At 44.4% G+C, this 24,087-nt stretch overlaps 1 protein-coding gene across 2 annotated transcripts in view; it reads left to right on the forward strand.

Annotated features, from left to right (window-relative positions):
• Nucleotides 1-21,326, forward strand: part of LOC121460490 (activity dependent neuroprotector homeobox) — a 33,038-nt gene extending 11,712 nt beyond the window's left edge. Inside the window, exons 2-4 of one of the 2 annotated variants that reach the window (XM_041670926.1) lie at nucleotides 5,393-5,505; nucleotides 7,055-7,147; nucleotides 9,950-21,326. In XM_041670926.1, coding sequence (XP_041526860.1) covers nucleotides 5,398-5,505; nucleotides 7,055-7,147; nucleotides 9,950-13,060 — 3,312 coding nt within the window. In that variant the 5' untranslated portion in view covers nucleotides 5,393-5,397 and the 3' untranslated portion in view covers nucleotides 13,061-21,326. The remainder of the gene's footprint in view (nucleotides 1-5,392; nucleotides 5,506-7,054; nucleotides 7,148-9,949) is intronic. The other variant, XM_041670927.1, reaches the window with a different exon arrangement.
• Nucleotides 21,327-24,087: the final 2,761 nt, after the last annotated feature.

Raw genomic sequence — 24,087 nt, forward strand, 5'->3', positions numbered from 1 at the left:
TGTGGTATTTTCTCTCCTAGTTACCTGTAAATGTGAGAAGTGGCTTTTGCCAAACATAGCTATTTTAGAAGCATTAATTTAAAGTAATGTCTAGAATTAGTGTCGCTCTCTGTCACCTGCATTTGTCACATCCAGAGTAAGGGGTTCACATGGGGCCAACCAGGGAAATTGACGAATCTATTGAGGAATGACTTGAAGATCACTGAGGAGGTGACAAGGCTTGGCAAAAGAATTGATCAGTTAGGTGGGAGAGGTAAGAAAAGGGAAATGTCTTTTATTTGAAAGTTTGATGTCTAACAGTGGTTCTGAAAACAGTACATTTATGTCATCACAGGCTTAAATACATTTGTTTATTGGGGGTGCCATGACGCATGTGTGGAGGTCAGAGAATTGACTATAGGAGTGAGTTCTGTCTTTTTCCATCATGTGGGTCCCAAGGATTGAACTCAAATCGCCATGCAAGTATTTTTTTTTTAACTGACCGAACCAACTGGCTAGCCCTAGACCTAAATTTTTCTTAACATTTTTTAATTTGTGTTTGTGGACATTTTGCTTGCATGTCTGCACTATATTGTACCTGGTGGCCTCAGAAACCCTAAAAGGGCATCGGATCCCCTAGAACTGGGGTTACAGACAGTTGTGAACTGCTGTGTGGGTGTTGGGAACCCCACCTAGGTTCTCTTTGAAAGCAACCTTTGAGCTGTCTCTCTAGCTCCTGGATTCTATTTAATCTGTCTTGTTGCAGTTTTATCTAATCAAGAACATTCTGCCCCTGGGTGGCCAGAATCAGTCACTGGTGGTTGCAGTAGAGAGGGGGATAAGAGGGAAAGATGTTAGAGCAGCTTCTGTGGGAGCGCCTGAAAGGCTCTCCCCAAGCTGACAGGAAAGGGTGAACTGCTTCCCAGTGGTAGGTGATCGCTTCCAGACTGAAAGGAGCCTTTTGATAGGGTGGCTTGCTAGATGTGAAATACTCTAGCAAGGCTTTGTAGGGTTTATTTACAAAGAAAAAAAAAGATACAAATACAGTATAATGGCACATGCCTTTTAACCTAGCACTGGGGAGGCAGAGGCAGGTGGGTCTCTTGAGTTCAAGGACAGCCAGGGCTATGAAGAAAGACCCTATACAAGGTAAGTGCAAATATATAAGCCTTACTGGTATTTTAATTCAAACGTAAGAATAGTAGGAAGTAAAGTATGGGGACTGGAATGATGGCTCAGCAATTAAGAGCACTGGCTGTTCTTCCAGAGGACATGAGTTCTGTTCCCAGAACCCAGGTGGCAGCTTACAGACTACCTGTAACTCTGCCTCCAGGGAATCCAACATCCTCAAACAGACATGCATACATACAAAACACATAAAATAAAAATCTTTTTTTAAAGAAAAAAATAAGGTATGTGTTCATTGCTTCAGATGCAGATCCTAGAATAGTTTTAGTATTTTCTTTAGTGTAAGTGGAGTATATCTGTGAAAATTAGAGTACAGATCTCAGGAGTGGGTTCTTTCATTGGTTCTAGGGATCAAACTTGGGTCCACAGGCTTGCACAGCAAGTGAGCCATCTCACCCATGTGACCATGTTTTTTGTTATTGTTGTTTTTGTTTTGAGATTGCCTCTCTCATAGCCTCTAGCTTGATATATTTAGCTTAAGCTAGCCTTGAATGCTTGCTCCAAGTGCTGGGATTATGAATATGCCTCACCACCAATTGTGGACTAAATTATTATATAAAGAAGTGTTAGGTCCCTATGGTTAAGATAGGAACGTGAGTGAGAGAGAGACTACAGTGGGGAATGGTTAGTTGGCTGACTGTTATATTTACTGTTGCAATTGGAGTGTGTTCAGTTAGCCTGGATACTCAGAGGTCTAGAAACATCAAGTAAGAGTGCGTATTGAGGGGGTTGGAGGGATGGCTCAGCGTTTAAAAGCCCTGTTTCCAGAGGTCCTGAGTTCAATTCCCAGCACCCACATGGTAGTCCCTTGGGATTCAGTTCCCTCTTTTGGTATGTAAATGTACATGCAGACAAAACCACCCATATACAGAAGTACTTTTTTTTTTTTAACTACATATTGAAACAAGATGGCTTTAAGGGCACACTTTTACATCCACCCAGTAGCTTCGGTGTAAGCTGAACTGGTTGATTGAGGGTCAAAATGTTTCCACCTGGTTGTAAAGGTTCCTTCTTTCTGTTTTACTTGATGGAGTTGTTTGTGGGTTGTTTGTTATGCAGGGAATTAAATCCTTGGCTTTCTGGACACTGTATAGCTGCTTTACTCTAGAGTTGCCAGCCCGTCTGTATTCTGTCATTTTGTTTATGTTGTTTGATCTTCTGTAGTTCTAAAAATAAGGGTCATTGGTGCCATCCTGACTTGGTGGCTCTGTAGGGACCCTGATTTAGACAATCCGTACTAGTGCTTCTCATTCCACTTGGGTCTGCAGACCTTTCCTTGAACTAAACTGTCACTGTTGTTGGGTCCTTCTCCAGGTAGAAGCTGTAATTAGTCTCTCAGTTCATAGGTCCTGCTATTGCCCAGTACCGATACTGGATTATGGTCTTTGTCCCTGTACAGGATTGGTCTACAGCTGGGCTGTCTTTTCTTTATACCCTCTTGGCGTTTGAAGTAATAGCTTTTGATAATTGGAGAAGATCAGGCATACTATATTATTTACATGGTTTTAATTATATATAGCATATATAGCCTTAGGGCCAAAATGAATCTCAGATTTTCATTGCAGCCATTAGACTCTTGCTTTCTAATAAAACAAAAAAAGTAGGGTTAAACTGTGGTGTTCCTGCCCTCCTCTTCAGGTGTAGGTGAGATTGAGAAAGGGGTGTGACTCATTCATTCAAAATTAACTTAAATCATTCTCAGAAATTGATGTGAGCTGAGAGAGGTGGCACATGCCTTTAGTCCAGCACCCCAGAGGCAAGCAGGGCCTATGAGCTGGAGGTCAGCCTATTCAGTGCATCTCTTCCGGTGAGTGCATGGCTGTGACTAAGACACTCGCATTACTTTATTAGCACCATGTTCTAACCAACTAAACTAACTGGTCTGCCCCCAAAATTATTATAGAGTTTAGCAATTGAATCTATATATAGTGTTTTAATTTGGGTTGTCGGGACATTACTAGATGTTTTAACAAAGTTCCCTCAATCCCATTTTTCCTTTGATTAATTCACTTCTTTTCTGTGTTCCACTGCCTGTTGATTCTGCAAAGACTTGGGTGGCAACAAAGCTTAAGCACATTTGCTCATATGTCTAGAAAGAGATGTGGGCACAGTGAGGAGACTGCTGCCTCGGGCATTTCCCTCTCTGCTTTCCAGCACACCCAGCTTTTGAGCACATTAACAGCTTTGTGTACTGAAGAGATGTTGCTCACCTGAGTCCTGACTGACAAGACATTATTTGTGGCAGGAGTTGTTCCAACTGAGGCTGAACAACAAAGCGTTGTGTAAAACCTGCTGCCTGAGGGTCTACTGTGTGCTCCCAGCAGCATGACCTGCAAAGTTGAGGTGTCCTGGAAGTGATAGATGGACAAGAGTACAGTTCTATTAGGTTGGACAATTTGCCCTTTTAGTGCCTTGTGCTGAAAGGAGGGTCTCCTTGGTAAGGACCTGTTAGACCCTGCCAGCATAACATACCGAAAGGCTGAGCAGGGTTTGGGGGCCATTGATGGATTGGGAGAGAGTATATCACCACTCTGCCCCTCTGTATGTACTGTAGGGATTTTGTTTTTTCTCTGTTTTCAAAATGCAGTCTCCTTGTTGAGGTTTCTAGTTCAAAAAGGTGTTGAGGCTTGGGCTGTCCTTCTTACACATTTTAAACAAAAAGTTAGATGGGTAGCATGAATACATTCTGGAGCCAACTACTGATTTGAATTTATTCCTTTTTTTGTTGTTATTTTGTTTTATTTTATTTTTGGTCAAGGTGTAACTATGCCCGACTTATAGGTGGTTTCTAGTTCATGGTACTTATGCCTTATCCATCTGAGTGCTGGAATTGGGGTTGCCAATGTGTTATCACCTAGCCCAGCCTGACCCTTAAGTACTTAAAGATAGTGGCCTGAGGAAAAAACATAGGGGACCTTTGAGTCCTTTTTCATGTCATGTGTCTAGTCACATGACTAGTTTCATGTCACATGGACTAGTATTTTCTTTGAAACCTTGTTCCTTGGGTTGGTATAAGGCTCAGGGAGTGTGAAGGAGAAATAAATGGTAATTGGTGCCCTTCTGGGGAAGGACTGCTCACTCTAGTCCTGGTCTTCAACTTACAGGAGTTCATCTGGAGAATGATGAGGCTGGGGATGCTGCTTTTCAGTGACTTGTTTTAATGTTGGGAGACCCAGCAAGCTTTGGTAATTTATACTAGAGTGTCTGGGACTTGTTTACGTGAACATCCCCGGGTTCAGGCTTGCGGCCGGTAAAAGTGATGGTTATAGTTAGAAAACTGAGATTTGTCTAATCCCAACCGCTGGTGCTTTGGTGTGGATTTTTTGCTGACTTTGGTCTTAAAGCTACTTTATTCTGCAAAATTATGTTGAATTTAGACTATTTAAACAGTTAAGATCATATTCTCAGAGACTTATAAAAATCTCACCTCAAATTGTACTAATTCAGTTTTCTAAAACACAAGTACTTTTTGTTTTTAAGAAACTTAGAAAATGGATCTCCATTTCTTTCTGCTTTTGTGTTTAGAACAGTCGAGCAACTTTTTGATTTCCTTACATACTTCACATACAGACACTCACTCAACAAGCATTTTGTTTTTTAAGAGATCCCAGAAAGCCTACAGCAGTCACCATGTGCTCTGAAGCCACAGCATGGCTTCCCCCATCTAATATCTCGGCCATGGCCCATGTGAGCCCTTTGCCCAGGTGTGTTAACACCTAAGGAGCAGATCACAGCATCATTTGGAACTTCAATTTGAGGAGATAGAAAGAGTCATTGAATGTCATGTTGCTTTTGTGAGAGTGTTGTTACCTTGACGTTTCAGAAAGCAAAATCTTCCCTTCAGCGCTGTGCGGTACTGTGACGCTGTGGTGTTCTGAGTGGCTTTATAGGTTTGTAGGTTCAACATCACAAGGATGTTGATTTGGCTTGAGATAGCTAACTGATGCTGTTTCATTCTCCAACTTCAAATTCATCTCTTAAAGGGTTGTTAAAGCCTAATCAGACTTGTGCGCCTAGACTCGTGGTAAAAATGTCCTCTAACAAGATAGGAAAGGCTGACAAGCACTCACTTTGCCTGCCTGCCTGCTTTAAGTGCTCCATAAACTAGATGAGTACATCTTCTCACCTGAAGGAGCCAGGGTTTGGGATCCTGTCATCAGTGGAATTAGTAACTTTGACAAGTTGTTCATGTTTTGACTTTGACTTAAATTTTTTTTTCCAATAGAAACTATGTTCCAACTTCCTGTCAACAATCTTGGCAGTTTAAGAAAAGCCCGGAAAACTGTGAAAAAAATACTTAGTGACATTGGGTTGGAATACTGTAAAGAACATATAGAAGTAAGTAGCATGCCATTTTTAAATTTTAATGTGACTCAGCTTCTGATCCGTTACTGTGTCCATGGGCAAGATGTTCACTGTTAGGTGTGAGGGTGAATTTAACTGCACTTTCAGCTTCACCAAAACCTTCTTATTTAGTAGAACTTACTCCCTTTCCTGAAAGTGTGTTCATCTTTGCATCCTGAGGCAAAACAGTTACAGCGTGGAAAATATACACAGTGCAAGAGGTGCTTTAAAACTATATATGCACTTGGTCCTTGAAATAACCTCAGGGGACTCTAGGAATTCTTATCTCCAGTCTATGAAATGGGGATTGGAAGCAGTGATTTCAGGCTCACAGTTAGGGAAGAGGCATTGGGGACTGCAGAGCCTGTTTTCCTTCTCATAAGCCTGGGTTGTTTCCATTGACCTGACTGTTGAGGCACGGTTGTCTAGGTGTTTGTCATCTCTTTCCTTAGGATTTGGCGTTTGTCAGCCTTCTGGCCCATCAAAGACTTATCTTGCCCTTGTGTAGCAGTTTGGCCTTTCCAGACTGTTCCCTAGCCTTTTTATTCTGAGCTTTTTTCAAGCCCCATGGGATAGACAGAGTCGTCTCCTCCTTGTCCAGATCACCTTGCTACAGATCTTACAGGTAGTTGGACCCAACCTCCAACTGAAGCGTTTAAAGAGATTTCCCCCACAGTTTAGGTTTCTACTGGCCAGACTAAAGTGGCCTTGCTTAGCCATTTATCCCACTGCCCAGCACAATGCTTGGCATGGAACAACTGCTAAGGACACGGGTCGGGTAGAATTAATAGACATTTCATTCATGAACAAGGTCTCTTCTCCTGAATCCCACTCAGAGTAGTCAGGGGTGTATCCTGGAAACCAAAGCTTTTCAAAAATGGGCTTCTAGTGATTTGTTCCAGGGTGGAAGTAACTCTTCAGAGACAAATGGATCTGTACTTGGGGGTGGGTGAAACCTTTCCAAATAAACATGCAAATAGTCAAGTATCTTTCCTATCCTGTACCGGGTTTGCTCCTCCCGCTAGAGCTAATAGGTACTCTGAAGTTTGCACGTGTTTAACTTTCTACCAACAGCTGTGAACCATTCACGCTGCTTTCTTCTTAGTCATGGGGGGATTTCACATTAGAGTGTAAGTTGAACGGCTTGTTGCTTACTTTCTTGGTTTAAAAATCTGAATTTTCTTCTAGATCTACCCTTCCTTCCATTTATTTATTTATTGATTTGCTTGTTTGTTTGTGTTGCCAAGCTAGACTCTTCTCCAGAGCTATTAGCACACGCCCCTCCTCCACCCAGTGTTGTGGCTGGTGAGTTATGTGGTTAATGGAGCTGCTGTAGGGCTAGAGCCTTCCCATCTGCACTTGGGCAGTTCCTCTGGAATCCTGGCCAGGTGCCTTTCACATTTGCTGAGCCTCGGCCCCTCTGCATTAGTTCTCAGTGGTTGACCTTCCTGTGCCTGGTTAAAGAGGTAGAATTTAGGTGTCAAGTCAGGTTGGGCTTGATACCACTATGGTTTTTTTTTAATTTCTCTCACTGTTTTTCTAGGATTTTAAACAGTTTGAACCTAATGACTTTTATTTGAAAAACACTACATGGGAGGATGTAGGACTGTGGGACCCTTCACTTACAAAAAATCAGGTAAGTCTCCTAGGACTGTCCATTTCCCACTTGAGCCTTTCATAGTGACAGCTCTGACCGGGCAGTGGCCTACCCTGGAAAATGAATAGTAGCGCGGGCATCCCATTTTCCTGAGTATGAGGGCCCCTGAGGGCCTCATACTTGTTGCTGGACAGAAACTTCAAGCTAAAAGAATGAACAGAACTTTTGTTTCTTAAATTTCTAAAGTTGAAACCAAGACTGGAGCTCAGTAGTTGAAGCATTCCCTGTCCTGTACAAAACCTTGGTTTTGCTCTCCAGTTCCACATAAACCAGATACGGCGGCACATACCTCTAATTCTAATTCCAGTGCTTGAGGGGCGAAGTCAGGATCAAAAGGTCAGGGGCATTCTGTGTAACAAATTTGAAACCATCCTGGGCAAATAAAATCGTGTCTCAAAAAAACTGAAATAGCAAAGTTGGGGAACCTGTGGTGTATGAGTTTCCCTCCATGGCGCCTTCCTGCTTCTGTTTCTAAGGAACACTCTTAGCATTGTTTGTGCAGCCACCCACCTGCTATCCTGTCTCTGTTGCTGCCCTTGCTTCCTAGAGAAAAGTCAAGATCAGTGTTTTTGTTTGTTTCATTGTTGTTTGAGACAACTTTTCTTTGTAGCCCTAACTGCCCTGGAACTCACTCTGTAGACTAGGCTGGCCTCTGATTTAGATAGCCGCCTGCCTCTGCCTCCTGAGTACTAGGATTAGAGGCATTTGGCAACGCCGCTGGGTTACACTCAGCCTTCTATTTACACTTCTTTATCCCTCTGATGACACCTAATCTTTAGAAAATGGTGTAGTAGGTAATCCCCTAGAATGGCAGTGACAGGATATTTTTTTGTACCTTTACATTCAGGATAGTTACTGATGCCAGTGTGTCCATAATTAAGATGTGATAATAGTCCAGGCGGAGATGGCACACAATTTTAATCCCAGCACTCAGGAGGCAGAAGGCAGGCAGTTTTCTGTGAGCTTGGCTTGGTATATAGAGTGAGCTCCAGGACAGACAGAACTGTTATACAGAGAAACCCTGTTTCAAAAAAAAAAAAAAGAAAATATGATAATAGTATTGTAAATGGTACTTCTGTCCATGGAGAAAAGTGGATGTGAATTCCCTTTCTAATTCTGTACTCAATGCCCTACGGAGAGCTGCTGAGCAGCATTCTTGTTTTGTTTTGTTTTGTTTTGTTTTTTTGTTTTTCGAGACAGGGTTTCTCTGTGGTTTTGGAGCCTGTCCTGGAACTAGCTCTGTAGACCAGGCTAGTCTCGAACTCACAGAGATCCGCCTGCCTCTGCCTCCCGAGTGCTGGGATTAAAGGCATGCGCCACCACCGCCCGGCGCTGAGCAGCATTCTTAAGAGAAGGCCTTCCTAGATGATGTTTGGTTTTGAGGGCAGGGTCTCTCTAACCTGGGCCATACTGGACTCAGAAATCCACCTGTCTCTGTCTTTAGAACTGGGATTAAAAACATACACCACTACATCAGCTGAGGAGCTTTGAAAGAGAGCAGAGAAACTCCTTTTGGTTCAAAACAGTTCATGAAACACACACAAGAAAAGATGACTGCTTATCATGTATATATTTACCTATTTGATGTCTTAATTCTGAAAACTGATCCCTGATGTCAGTGTGCTCTGTAGTACACCATGGCTTCTGAACACTCTGCCGTCTGTCTATAAGACGGTCTCCAGATAATTTCTTAGCTGAATTAAAGCAGCTGCTAATTAATTCATTGGCCATTTATTTGTTGGTTGGTTGGTGTTTTTTGATAAAGAGTTTTCTCTTTGTATCCCTGGCTGTCCTGGCACTGTCCTGACCAGGCTGGCCTCAAACTCAAAGATCTACTTGCCTCTCTGCCTTCCCAGTGCTGGTATGAAAAGCATACACCACCATAATCTGATTTTTTTCATTGGCATTTTTGAAGGGAAAAAAGAACTTTTGATGTGTGTCTGTTTTAATGTGTATTTGTGTGCTGTGTACATGCTTGCTGCCCTCAAGGGTCAGAAGAGAACACCATGAAACTGCATGAACTACCTTGTAGTTGCTGGGAATCAAGCCCAGATCCCCTGTGAAAGCAACCAGTGCTCTTAACCACTGAACTGTCTCTTCAGCCCTTATTGGCGTTTTTGAAGCTGCTCTGCCAGAGAAGAAGTAGAAAGAGGCCAGTGTTTCCAGTCTGGAGCCTTTTGATCCACACCGAAGTCTAAATTCACTGTGCTTTAGATTGGAGAAGAAACTGTAGGGATTTTTTGTTGTTTTTTTTTTGTTTTGTTTTGTTTTTTAATGAGAATTGTTGGATGGTGGGAAAGAGAAAAGTATACCTGTGTTCCTTATACAGGTATATGGACCTATGAGTTCCCATGTCTGAAGCCTGAGCAAATTACTGGACCACAAAATGAGGGGTTTACATGGTTTTTATACTGGTTGTTTTTAGCTATAAAATATTTTTTCTTGAAACCTGTTTTTTTTTGTTTTGTTTTGTTTTTTGATGCCTTTGACACCTCTCCGAAATCAGCCAGCAAATATGACTAGCCATTTTTAGAGGATTGACAAGAACTTAGCACTGAGTTTTAATTTACACAGGGACACAAATAAAGGTATTTGGTTCAAAATGCACCTGAGTTCTTGAGTTTCTCTTTCTAGTTTTCTGGCAGGAGAAACCTCTAAAATTCATTGCCTTGAAGAATTTCTGGGAATGCCTAGGGGGAGGTGCCTAAAACTTACAAATACCTGCCTCAAGTGGCCTTCTCATTCTGGTTTCTATTTTGTTTTGTTTTGTTTATTTTTTAGGACTATCGGACAAAACCTTTTTGCTGCAGTGCTTGTCCGTTTTCCTCAAAATTCTTCTCTGCCTACAAAAGTCATTTCCGGAATGTTCATAGTGAAGACTTTGAAAATAGGATTCTCCTTAATTGCCCTTACTGTACCTTCAATGCAGATAAAAAGACTTTGGAAACACACATTAAAATATTTCATGCTCCAAACTCCAGCGCACCGAGTAGCAGCCTCAGCACTTTCAAAGATAAAAACAAAAACGATGGCCTTAAACCCAAGCAGGCTGACAGTGTAGAGCAAGCCGTGTATTACTGCAAGAAGTGCACTTACCGAGACCCTCTATATGAGATTGTCAGGAAGCACATCTACAGGGAACATTTTCAGCATGTAGCAGCACCGTACATAGCAAAGGCAGGAGAAAAATCACTCAATGGTGCTGTCCCCCTGGGTGCAAATGCCCGAGAAGAGTGTAACATCCACTGCAAGCGATGCCTTTTCATGCCCAAGTCCTATGAAGCTTTGGTACAGCATGTCATTGAGGACCATGAACGGATAGGCTATCAGGTCACTGCCATGATTGGGCACACAAATGTTGTAGTTCCCCGGGCCAAACCCTTGATGCTGATTGCTCCCAAACCTCAAGAGAAAAAGGGCATGGGACTGCCACCAAGAATCAGTTCCCTTGCTTCTGGAAATGTCCGGTCTTTGCCATCACAGCAGATGGTGAATCGATTGTCAATACCAAAGCCTAACTTAAACTCAGCAGGAGTCAATATGATGTCCAATGTTCACTTGCAGCAAAACAACTATGGAGTCAAATCTGTAGGCCAGAGCTATGGTGTTGGCCAGTCAGTGAGACTGGGTCTAGGTGGCAATGCTCCAGTTTCCATCCCTCAGCAGTCTCAGTCTGTCAAACAGCTACTTCCAAGTGGAAATGGGAGGTCGTATGGGCTTGGTGCTGAGCAGAGGCCCCCAGCAGCGGCCAGGTATTCCTTGCAGACTGCCAGTACCACATCTCTACCCCCAGGCCAGGTGAAGTCTCCCTCTGTGTCTCAGTCACAGGCTTCTAGAGTATTAGGTCAATCCGGTTCTAAACCTCCACCAGCAGCCACAGGCCCTCCTCCAAGCAACCATTGTGCTACTCAGAAGTGGAAAATATGTACAATCTGTAACGAGCTTTTCCCTGAGAATGTATATAGTGTTCACTTTGAAAAGGAGCATAAAGCTGAGAAAGTCCCAGCAGTAGCTAACTACATTATGAAAATACACAATTTTACTAGCAAATGCCTCTACTGTAATCGCTATTTGCCCACAGATACCCTGCTCAACCATATGTTAATTCATGGTCTGTCTTGTCCATATTGCCGCTCAACCTTCAATGATGTAGAAAAGATGGCAGCACACATGCGAATGGTTCACATTGATGAAGAGATGGGACCTAAAACCGATTCTACTTTGAGCTTTGATTTGACATTGCAACAGGGGAGTCACACCAACATCCATCTTCTGGTGACCACATACAACCTGAGGGATGCCCCAGCCGAATCAGTTGCTTACCATGCCCAAAATAATGCCCCAGTTCCTCCAAAGCCACAGCCAAAAGTTCAGGAAAAAGCAGACGTCCCTGTTAAAAGTTCACCTCAAGCTGCAGTGCCCTATAAAAAAGATGTTGGGAAAACCCTTTGCCCTCTTTGCTTTTCAATCCTAAAAGGACCCATATCTGATGCACTTGCACATCATTTACGAGAAAGACACCAAGTTATTCAGACAGTTCATCCAGTTGAGAAAAAGCTAACCTACAAATGTATCCATTGCCTTGGTGTGTATACTAGCAACATGACAGCCTCAACCATCACCCTGCATCTAGTCCACTGCAGGGGTGTTGGAAAAACCCAGAATGGCCAGGACAAAACAAACGCACCTTCTCGGCTCAATCAGTCTCCAGGCCTGGCTCCTGTGAAGCGCACCTATGAACAGGTGGAGTTTCCTCTGCTAAAAAAGCGAAAGCTGGAGGATGACAGTGATTCTCCCAGCTGCTTTGAAGAGAAGCCTGAAGAGCCTGTTGTTTTAGCTTTAGACCCCAAGGGTCATGAAGATGATTCTTACGAAGCTAGGAAAAGCTTCCTCACAAAATACTTCAACAAACAGCCCTATCCCACCAGGAGAGAAATTGAGAAGTTAGCTGCCAGTCTGTGGCTGTGGAAGAGTGACATTGCTTCCCATTTCAGTAACAAGAGAAAGAAGTGTGTTCGTGACTGTGAGAAGTACAAGCCCGGTGTGTTGCTAGGCTTTAACATGAAAGAATTAAATAAAGTCAAACACGAGATGGACTTTGATGCTGAGTGGCTGTTTGAAAATCATGACGAGAAGGACTCAAGAGTCAATGCTAGTAAGACTGCTGACAAAAAGCTTAGCCTTGGGAAGGAAGACGACAGCTTCTCAGATAGTTTTGAGCATTTAGAAGAAGAATCCAATGGAAGCCACAGCCCTTTTGACCCTGTCTTTGAAGTTGAGCCTAAAATTCCTAGTGATAATCCAGAGGAGCATGTACCGAAGGTCATTCCTGAGGATGCTTTGGAATCTGAGAAGCTAGACCAAAAAGAGGAGGAGGATGGTTCAAAATATGAAACTATCCATTTGACTGAGGAGCCAACCAAACTAATGCATGATGCCTCTGACAGTGAGGTAGACCAAGATGATGTAGTTGAGTGGAAAGATGGTGCTTCACCATCTGAGAGTGGGCCTGGTTCCCAACAGATCTCTGACTTTGAGGATAATACATGTGAGATGAAACCAGGAACCTGGTCTGATGAGTCTTCCCAGAGTGAAGATGCAAGGAGCAGTAAGCCAGCTGCCAAAAAAAAGGCTACGGTGCAAGATGACACAGAACAGTTAAAATGGAAGAATAGTTCCTATGGAAAAGTTGAAGGGTTTTGGTCCAAGGACCAGTCACAGTGGGAAAATGCATCTGAGAATGCAGAGCGCTTACCAAACCCACAGATTGAGTGGCAGAATAGCACAATTGACAGTGAGGATGGGGAGCAGTTTGACAGCATGACTGACGGAGTTGCTGATCCCATGCATGGCAGCTTAACTGGAGTAAAACTGAGCAGCCAGCAAGCCTGAGGGGCCTGGCACACCCCAGCACATGGGCCATGTTGCATCTTGGACCTCTGTTCTGATTGCAGATTTGTCTTTTAACTGGCACTGCCTTGCAAGGACTGGTCAGTCAGGCTGTTGGGGACATGTGACCACTACAGTCCCAGTGGTTATTTCTATGTCTATGACATGTGATTGGTTGATCTTGCTTCAGACCCTTCTCTGGTAGATTCAGTAATGAAGTGTGAAAAACCAATAAGCTGGCGGCTCATGAATGCTCACAGGGAAAAGCAGTTCATTGTTTGCTTTTCCAGCATTTCTTTCCCTTGGTAAGATGTTTGGTTGGATGTCCTGGGAAAGCCTTACCCTGATCACATAGTAGTGCAGGGCGGGCATACATGCTACCAGTCCAGTGTGTCTAGTAGGAACATGGACCTTTTTTCATGTATTCATTCTGAATAGTTGAAATGTATATTTGTACAGTCTTTTAGACCTCAAGTGATGCTTATGACACTGTTACTGTGTGCCCGTCATAGATTGGTTTTTAGTGTTGCCCTTGCTGTGTGATAAATGCTATATCTAGTTTACCTAGCAGAAGCTTGACCCTGCGATAGTATGGACCTTTGGACAGACATAGTTTTTGCACATAACCTTGTACAATCTTGCAACAGAGGCCAGCCACATAAGATATATATCTGGACTCTCCTGTATTATAGGATTTTTTTTTTTCTTGTTCTGAGTATCCTTGACATTACAGTTGTCAAAACTGATATTTCAGATCTCTTTCTGAGACCTTTTAAGCTAAAATAACATGCAAGAATTGATTTTAGAGCTACTAATTTTGACACCTTTTAGATCTGTAAGAGTGTTGTGTCAGAGCTGCAAGCACGGTTGAGTGCTACATTTGGGATATTTAGTTTCCTCTTTAGTTGAGCACCGCTGGGTGTATTCATTTATACCATCTAATATATGACACACTGTTGTAGTATGTATGATTTTGTGGTCTTTATTTCCCTTTGTATTCATTTTAAGCATCTAAATAAATTGCTGTATTGTGCTTAATGTAAATATTTGCTTTTATTACACAAGACAGCCCTGTGTGTCCATTACATCTTACGCTGTTTGATGCCCCAGCACCCTGAGCAGAGATGGAAGCCACGCTTACAAAGAAAACTTGTGGGAAACCACGATCTGTCATTTGCCTAAAGCATGCTCTCTCTCCAGGTACCAGCTACAAATTGTTTTCATGCGTGTGTATGTTTCCTTTTGCTGCAAAAGTAAACATCCTTGAGGTTTTCTGTTCCCCTTTGATAAGGAGCAAAAACTTGGGTCTATGTAGATGTCGATGGTGACAGATATAAATATGTTGGCCTCTGGTGGTCTTTCTTCCGTGCATACCATTCATTTCCGCCTTATGGCAACAGTTGTACCAAACAGATAACTGCTTTGCCTTTGGGGTCCTTTGGCCATTTTTGCCCTGAAAAGAAAGACCGGAGAGCACACATTTGGGGGCACTGGCACTGAAGGAGCTGGTAGATTTACTGTGCAGGGAATTCCAAGAACAGGCTAAATTCAGAATGCAGTAAGGAGGCAGAAGTGGCCTAGCATTTAGGGTAGAACTTTTCTCCATACTGGGGTAGGTCAGCCATCTCTCAGCAACATTGCCTTAGAGAACTCAGGCTACCTTCCAGGACTCCTGAACCTCTTTCCAAGAAAGCCTTTTAGTAGAGGAAATGTACAATTCTAGCACGAGCTTTCTGAAATCAGTCTTGCCAGGATACATTATGAATGTATACAACAACTATGGTTCAGGGAGTATTATCTTCATCACTACATGCTACAGACACCCAATCAGAAACACCAGCTGGTATTTAAGCCACCTCCCACTTGTGGAAATTTAGCCTAAAATGTGCAAGGAACACTAATGAGATGGTTGCAGGGAGCATGGAAGTGAGGTTGGGCTTGTCCTGTCTGGACATCATAGCTGAGTTCTGGTGCTGCCTTGCCAAGTGGATGGATGGGTGTGAGACCTCCAGCACCAAAAAGGGTTTAGCCACCGCAATGGGAATGGGTTCCCAGATGGAAATGGTGCCGAAGCTCTGAATGTGTCTCAATAAAAGCCATTTTGAAAGAACCCCATCACTCCTGTTTGCTTTCGATGGAATCTGACAGTCACTCACCTTCACCACACAGGCTGCCACTTTGCACTTTAGAAACCGCCTGGAACTCTAAGCTTAAAGATTCTAAAGATTTTTCTAAGAAATTTTAGTCCCAGAGGTCCTTGCCTTTTTGTGCATGTAATTTTGTGACTGTAAGTATTAGTTCACAGTTGCAGGAGACCGCTGTTTCTTTCCCTCTCTGCATCTCCCGTCAGTTCGTCCCAACTGTTAATCTGAAATACAAGTAGAAAGGGTCAGGGTCACTTGCCTAAGTAGGCATGGTGAGAGTCAAGTATTTAAAGATGGGGAATTCACCAGCTGAACCATTTGAAGAATTGAGTATTCTGGCTACTCATCAAGTGATCACTCTCACAAGTCCTTCCTCTGCTTCTACCTCACTGCCAAAATGGGGCCCAAAAATCTCCAAGTGGCTCTCTGCCCTTAGTGTGAGATGATGAAAAATCTCTTCTTAATGTTGACTGAACTTCACAGAGGATCATATTGAGCGGTGTTTGGTTCCATCCATTGTGACTTTCTAACCTGCTGTTCAGAGCTAGTACCACCTGGAAGCCTGGTTCAATACAAAGTGTGAAAGATCTGGAAAACCCCAAAGATTGGACATAATGGGTGAGACAACATTCCAGCATGGCAGCTAGCAGTTGGCCCTGCATCTAACAGCATCTCTCCACAACTGCAGGGAAACTGGCTTGTTACCCAGTTCTATCCTCAAGATTTGCTACTAAGCCTCTGACTACTTGACTCAAGTTTACTGTAGTATGGTTTCAGGGCTCTGTTGGGAATGACCGGAGGTAAAGGTGGTCAGAGTACTCCCCCTGGGAATCCTCAGGTTGCACTTTCAAAGTTCTTCAAGCAAAAACAGAAAAAGACACCATCACCATTCGGATATTGCCTTCATACGACCTTCCCCCCTCTCCAGTGCAACATCCAGACCTTCAGGTGTGAGACCATTTATACAAGTTTACAGTTTACGATCTTGTGTACCCTTAGGTCTTAGGAGGGAAAAAAATGTATGCCCCAGTAGACTGGTTTCCTTTTGGGAGCTAATAAAGTAGCTGGAAATAAAAGGACATTTCCAGTGTTCTGGCTGCTAAGCCCAGTGTGACAGCTGTGTCCTTGGGGCAGTCTCCAAGATGTGCCTGCTGTTCTGGCTGCACATCCAGCTGCAGGCTGGCACCCCTTGTCAGTTTCTGGAGAAGGTCCACCCTGACTGCCTCCAGTAGTGAGCAGGGGTGGGGTGGAGTCCTAAAAGCTGGAAGTCTGGGGAGCACCCCCCCCCCCAAAAGGCTATCCCACTCTGCTCCTCTTGACAAAAAGAGAATAATACTCCTTGGAGGGGAGTCCAGGCCAGGGCCTGATGGCAAGGTTCAGACAAGGGAAAACAACCCACAAATCCCCAAGGCTCCTGATCTCAGCCACACCCTGCAGCCTTGGGTTTGCCTGAAGATCTGTTGACTTAGAAAGGTTTCCCTGGCTGGGACTGGAAAGGTGTGTCTAAATCCTCTGACTGAACTTCCTGCCTCCTGTTTGAAACCACACCCCTTTTCTGGTTTGGGGACAAGGACTAAACCCTAGGGTTCAGTCATGGAAGACAAGCTCCTCAGTTGTCCCTAATATCCACGCCTTTTTTAGGAAAGAGACAAGGTCTTAACACTGCATCCTGGCCTTTACCTTGCTTTGTAACTGAAGATGATATTCAACTTCTGATCCTTTGCCTGCACTTCCCAAATGCTAGATGACAAACATGCACCAACCACCATACAGATTTGTGTGATTCTGGAGATGGAACCCAGCATTTCTGCATGCTAGGCAAGTACTATGCTTGTGCCATCTCCCCAGCGTGTACTGCCTCTGAGCACAGAGAAGGTAGAGGTAGGTCTCTTAAGTTGAAGCCCAAGGATACCCAGACTTCATCTCATTTGAGGGGAAAAAAATGGTATAAAGGAAAATCAAAGTAGGGTCTAGGGCTTATAGTCCCATTTGAAGTTTTTCTCCTTGATTCTACTTAGCAGTTGAACTCTGGTGTGGTAGGTGGCACTAGAGACGAATTGCAAGGTGAAGGGCTCTAATGCTCCAGCCCTTTTCCTATTAAGTTGGCTTCCTTAGCAGTGGTGACTCAGGTTACCTCATTGACATACTTGAGGTCAGAGGATGACCGGTGTCAGTTCTTTTCCTGGACTCCAGGGATCAAACTCAGGTCACTAGGCTTACTCAGCAAGTGCCTTTACCCACAGCCATCTTTCTGACCCCTAGATCTCTGAGATACCCAGGACCCTCCCTACCGGGAACTAGCTCAGCTCATGCTCAAGGAGACAGCAGTTGACTGTCAGGGGGACTGCCATCAACAACAGCTCAGGGTCTTAAGTGCCCTGCCTTCATTCTAGGCAGATACCTGTTTGTTAGGTGCATCTCCAGCACTATCCTAAGAAGGGGCAAGTATTGAACAAAATATCTGAATTGACTCATTGCCTGGTGGAATGAGTTAGTCTAGAAGCCAAGAGCCACTAGCACTAAACACAGTGGACAGAACATCATGACTGCCATTTGTTAGGTCCCTACCCTGGGGCTGAGGTGGAATCTATCGATATAAATCAGAAACAAGTTTGAGCCAGCTCCATGTGAGCATCAAAGATATAAGAGATGATGGGGATGCTATACTCTATAGTCTTCCATCTTCTGTAGTCCCTTGCCAGCTGGAAGTAGGTCTCCTGAGCAGCACATGCTCAGGGGGCACATCCTTATGGCTGCTCTGGGTCCCTCCACACTGTGTTGGCGTGCAACAAGTGCCAGGACAGACAGGTCCCAGCCAGAGTGCCAACAGCTAGAATTGGAGAGTGCGTGTATGCAGATTCCACACCAGAGACTGCCCAAGTGTCTCTTCACCGGTTTTCTTGGAGTAAGCACCTTAGTGGTAAGGATGCCAAATCCTGCACCCACTGGGGCCAGGCAGGTGCAGGAAGACTGAAGGATCTGGACAGTTGTCCTTCCAAACCCACATAGGGCTTTAGAGATGGCTCAGCACTGTAAAAGTGCTTGCTGCTCTTCCAGAGGACCAGAGTTCAATTCCCAGCACCCACATATGCATGCTTAATAACTGCCACGTACCTGGTTTGTAGATACTCTGTTTCTTAATATGAAGGTGCCCCCTGTGCAGGTGCCCACAGAAATCAAGTCACTAGAGTCTCAGATATCCTGGAGCTGGAGTTAGAGGTAGTTGTGAGTTGCCCCGTGTGGGTGCTGGGAAGGGACCCTTGTCCTCTGGAAGAACAAGCATTCAGCTGCTGAGCCATCTCCCCAGCCCTGTAGATACCCATGTTATATGGGCTATCCTGGTGGGGCTGAGGGTTGTTGGCAGATTCTTTTGTTTTTTTTTTTTTAGACGTGGGATGTGGTTTATCTGTGTTGCCCTGGCTGTCCTGGAACTCCCTCTATAGAGCAGGCTGACTTTGTACTGACAGAGATCTGCCCGCCTCTGCCTCCCAAGTGCTAAGATTAAAGACTTGTTCCACCACTGATCTGCAGGCAGATATCTTTGAATAGGAACTTTTGATTAGGTGAGTGAAATTAGTTTTTGAATAGGAAAACACAGCAAAATATCAAAAAGGGAAGGAGAAAGTAATGAAAAGAACTCCACAGAACAGAACTACTGAGTTTTATCCTGAGAGCATCTCTTTCCTATGCTTGCTCAGTTTGCCTATATATTGCCTTTTCATATCTTGGAAATATTTTTGTGTCAGCCCATAAGGAACTCCTGATCTATCTTCTCCACTCTGTAGCACCCAACCCTGTGGACCAGGACAGAAACATTCCCCTTGGGGAACACTTGGGATGTGGCTCAGTCGGTAGGGCACTTTCTAGGAATGCAGGAAGCTCTGTTTCATCCCCAGCACCAAGTGAACTGGATATCATCCTGGCAGTCAAGAGGAGGAAGAAGGGTGAGATATCCCAAGGCCATTCTTTGCTATATAGTAAGTCTGAGGCCAACCAGGCCTACATGAAGCTGTCTCAGAAAAAAACATTTGGGTTCTGTCTTGCTTTTGCTATTTAATGCACAGTGGATAATCTTTTTATTATGATGCTTGAATTTTAAAGATAAATCCAGAGCCTTGAACAGAACAGACTAGTCAAGTGCTCTTCCACTACCTTTGGCTTTACTGAGACAGTTGCACTGTGTAGCCCAGGCTGTCTTTTGTTCCTGTTTTAAGGTCTTACTGTGCAGCCAGGTCTGGCCTGGAGTTCACTATGTAGCTGGCTTTAAAATCAAAATCTTCCTGCCTCCGCCCCTCAAGTAGCTGGGATCAGGTAGGAGTAACCATGCTCAACTGGCATTTCTTTGTAACGTCTGTGAGCTGGGTTCCTAGAGGTGGAATTCCACACAGTCCTCATTCTGACAGATACTGCCAGTTGTCCACAAGAATGGTGTCCATCCGGGTGGTAGTGTTACACGCCTTTAATCCCAACACTCAGCACAGAGGAAGGCTGCTCGCTATGAGTTCAAGGACAGCCTGGTCTACAAGAGCTAGTTCCAAGACAGCTAGGACTGTTACACAGAGGAACCCTGTCTTGAAAAATCAAATAAATAAATAAATAAATAAATGGTGTCCATCTTCAGGGAACAGGATGTGACTGACCAAAATTCATCAGCAAGGCCATCAGGCAATTTAATCATCTCAACCTAAAAGCTATTGACAGAAGTTAGAGGCAAATGCCCAACCACTGAGCTTTCCTGGTCCATCAGTGATTTCAAGCAGGCAGGCAGATCTCTGAGTTCAAGTCAGTCAGGACTACATGAGTTCCAGGCCAGCTAGAGCTACATAGTGAAACCCAACCTAAAAAAAAATTTTTTTTCAGAAAACTAGGACGACTAAGAGGATGGCTCCATGGGTAGAGTGAGAACATCATAAACCTAGGGCTCCTAAGTGAGAGGGGAAGTGGAAGCCGGAGAATCCAGTTCATGGCCCACATACCCTAGCAAACGGCAGCAATGAAAGCCCCTGTTTTAGACAAGGCAGAAGGTGAGGGCTCACACCCAGGGTTTGTCCTCCAACCACCACACATGCTCCATGGCACGTGTACACCCACACACCGAGGAATAAAGGATCAAAACGGAGAGGCTTCTTAGAGTCACTATGGTCAAGTCCCTTAATTAGTGTCTGTACTTCTGTGGAATGCCTGCTTAGATCCTTTGTCCATTTTTCTAATTTTTTATGTAAAATGCTGTTTACATATTCAGTTAAACCTTTCTAACATTAGTGTTGAATATGATTAACATTTTGTTGGGGTCAGAGAGATGACTCAAGCAGGTAACAGTGTTTGCCACCAGTCCTGACCATCTAAGTTCGCTCTCCAGAGCCTCTGTGGTAGGAGAGTATTGACACACACGTGCTCCTCTTCGCTTTCTACTCAAGCTATGGCACACATGCACACACAATATAATAGTAAATGAAAGTTAAAGGTTTATTTTTTAAAACTATGTCAAGTGTGATGTGTAGCAGTTTCTTCCCAGATTGGACCATTTTGTGCAGTAGACAAACGGCTCAATAGCTTTAGGAAGTACCTGAAACTGACCAGATTCAGTAGGCGGTCCCTCCCAGAAGCAAGCAATAAAGACTGCTGAGAGTCATTCTCCGACCAGCCAAGCTACAGTGAAAATTCTTGAGACCAGCCCACCTACCTGAAAGGATGATCAGACCAACTGAGGCACCTGGAAAGGACACTCTGCAACTTGTGGCACTGCCTGTGGGCTGTGCAGTGTGCTCCAGGTTCCCCTCATCATGAGCTGTCACCTGTGCTGGGGTGGACCTTGGTGATGTGGCTGTCTGTGTCATTTCTGCTCCTGTAAGTAACCCTATTACCCCCAATAAAAGTCATTGGTTCAACAATCAGGCATTGGTGGAACTGTTCCTTTGGTCTGTGGAGGGCTCCCTTTCTGGGGTGAGTAGATGTGTATTGGGTCTCCCCAGGAAAAGTCTGTACAACACAGCATTGGAACAGCTGGGAGCTACAGGACATGGGTGCTGGGAATCAAACTAAGGTCTCTGTAAGAGCAGTGGCAAGTGGAAACACCTAACTGCTAAACCATCTCTCCTCCCAATAACCTTTCGTTTATTTATTTATTTTGAAATAGACTCACTGTGTAGCCCTAACTGGCCTAAATCTTAATGTATAGACCAAACTGATCTCAAACTCAAGAGTCCCATATGCGAGGCTCCCGATAGCCAAAATCAGCACTATTTCAAGTTTATTTATTGCCTTTAAAAATATTTAGCCACTCAGTGGTGGTGCATACCTTTAATCCCAGCACTTGGGAGGCAGAAGCAGGCACGTCTCTTGAGTTCAAGGCCAGCCTAGTCTATAGAGCAAGTTCTGGGACAGCCATACCTACAGAGAGAACCCTTGTCTATAAAAGGAGGGGGGGTTAAATCTGATTTTATGTTTATGAGTGTTTTGCCTGCATGTATATCTGTGCATCATGAGTGTGTCTGGTGCCCACAGAGGTCAGAAGAGGGTGTAGGGTCTCCCGAAAGAAGTTACAGATAGTTGTGAACAATCATGTAAATTCTGGAAATGGAACCCACATCCTCTGCATGCAAGAACAACAGCTGAGGGCTGGAGAGATGGCTCAGCGGTTAAGAGCATTGCCTGCTCTTCCAGAGGTCCTGAGTTCAATTCCCAGCAACCACATGGTGGCTCACAACCATCTGTAAAGGAGTTAAATTCATTCTTCTGGTGTGCATGAAGATCAAGCACTCAAACACATAAAATACATGAATAAATAAAAAGATAAAAAAACAGCTGGGCCAACTTTCCAGCTCCCAACATTTACACTACAATTTAGGCCCTGCATGGTTGGCACGTGTCTTTAATCCCAGCTCTCAGGAGGAATAGGCAGGTTGATCTCTGTGAGTTCTAGGTCAGCCTGGTCTACAGAATAAGAACCTATCTCCAAAACAATAGGAACAGGAACAGAACAGTATAATTAAAAACCAAAGTGTATCACGAATTCTAATTGTTCTTAATAATAAAAACTCAGTCACATATTAGTGGCAAAACCTGAAAGATCAGAGAAGCAGAGCAGCCAGCCACTAGAGTTCTTTTCTCTACCAATGATCAGACTGAAAGGTCGATCCTGTCCTCAGACTGCACTGAGCTACTGTCTCCTCCCACCTTATAATATTCCTCTCTCCACTCAGTCATCTCACTCCTGTCCCCACTTCCCTAGACCTGAGATTAAAGGCACGGGATCCCAAGTGCTGGGATCATCTTTGTGTGAGCTCTGATTCTCTTTGAGACTGGATCAATTTTGTGTAATCTAGGGTGGCCTTGAACTCACAGAGATCTTTCTGCCTTTGTAGACCAGGCTAGCCTCGAACTTATAGATATGCTGCCTCTGTCTCCTGAGTGCTGGGGTTAAAGTTGTGTGCCACCACTTGACCTGCATGTGCATTTTTTTAAAATTAATTTTGTATCTTATGTACATTGATGTTTTGCCTATATGTATGTCTGGTAGGGGTGGTGTTGTGAGCTATACATGTGGGTGCTAGGAATTGAACCCAGGTCTTCTGGAAGAGCAATCAGTGCTCTTAACCTCTGAGCCATCTCTCCAGCTTCCTGCATGTTTTTTTGTTTTGTTTTGTTTTTCAAAACGGGGTTTCTCTGTAGCTTTTTTGGAGCCTGTTCTAGAACTAGCTCTATAGACCAGTCTGGTCTTGAACTCACAAAGATCTGCCTATCTCTGCCTTCCGAGTGCTGGGGTTAAAGGTTGCACCACCAGTGCCCTTTTCTGACCTCTGGCACCAGGCACTCACATAGTGCACAGACATACATGTAAGCAAAACACCCATACACAGAAAGGAAAAAGAAGAATGTACACACAGCCTGGAGAGGTGGCTGAGCGGTTAGGAGCACTGGCTACTCCTCCAGAAGCTTTGGGTTCGATTCCCTGCCCATATGGAGGCTCATAACTGTCTGCTACTCTAGTCCCAAGGGATCTGATGACATTTTTTGGCCTCCATGGACACCAAGCAAGTGCATGATGCACAGAATTACAGGCAAAACACTCATAAAGAAAATGAAGCATCAGTCAGATGCAAAGGTGCACACCTTTAGTTACAGCACAAAGGCCTACTGCAGGCAGGCAGGTGTCTATAAGTTTGGAGCCAGGCTGGTCTACACAGTGAGTTCCAGGTCAGCCAGAGCTACCCAGTAAGACCCTGTCTCATGACACGGCACATGTGTGAGCATTCGGACCTCTAAGTGGAATTCCAGGTGTCTAGCACAGATGGAAGCTTTGTAGGGGAACCTGGAGGGCAAGGGTAAGAACTAGAAGCCCATCTGCAGAAGAGAGGCCAGCACCTTGGGACAGAGGTCTGTGAAGACCCAGTCTGCCCTGGCCAGAATGGGTGGCCTCTGAGAAACAATAATACAGGAAAAAGGAAAGTTTTGCCTGCACAGTTGCCATCTGGATCCCAAGGGACCTCTTGACACCTTTATTGGGGTGACTCAAGGGACAGGGTCAGGCAGAGGTCTGCCTGCAACAGCCCTCACCCCAGGCCCTGGCGACTGACAGAAAAGGCCTTTGCAGGCTAATTCATGCCTTGCTTCTCTGTCAGGTCCCATGGCTGCTTCCTAGCCCTCGAGGAGCAAGCATGCAGAGAAGAGAACCCAGCAGCTCCTGTGCAATTACTTCACACTTAACAGTCAGGTGCTAACATTCTATAGGCTTTGCCTCCCAGGCACCCAGAGGAAGATAGCCTTTTGTCCTGTATGGCTGGGGCAGCCCACATGTCAGGGGTGCTGGTCCCTCTGGCTCCTGGAATGACAAAAGCCAAGTTGTCATGTCACAATTGGGATCCACTTGCTCCGGTGCCAGGAGTT

Source organism: Microtus oregoni, unplaced genomic scaffold (assembly GCF_018167655.1).
Source record: "Microtus oregoni isolate MIOR12 unplaced genomic scaffold, Mior012 000020F_ref0000438, whole genome shotgun sequence".
Classification (NCBI taxonomy): domain Eukaryota; kingdom Metazoa; phylum Chordata; class Mammalia; order Rodentia; family Cricetidae; genus Microtus; species Microtus oregoni.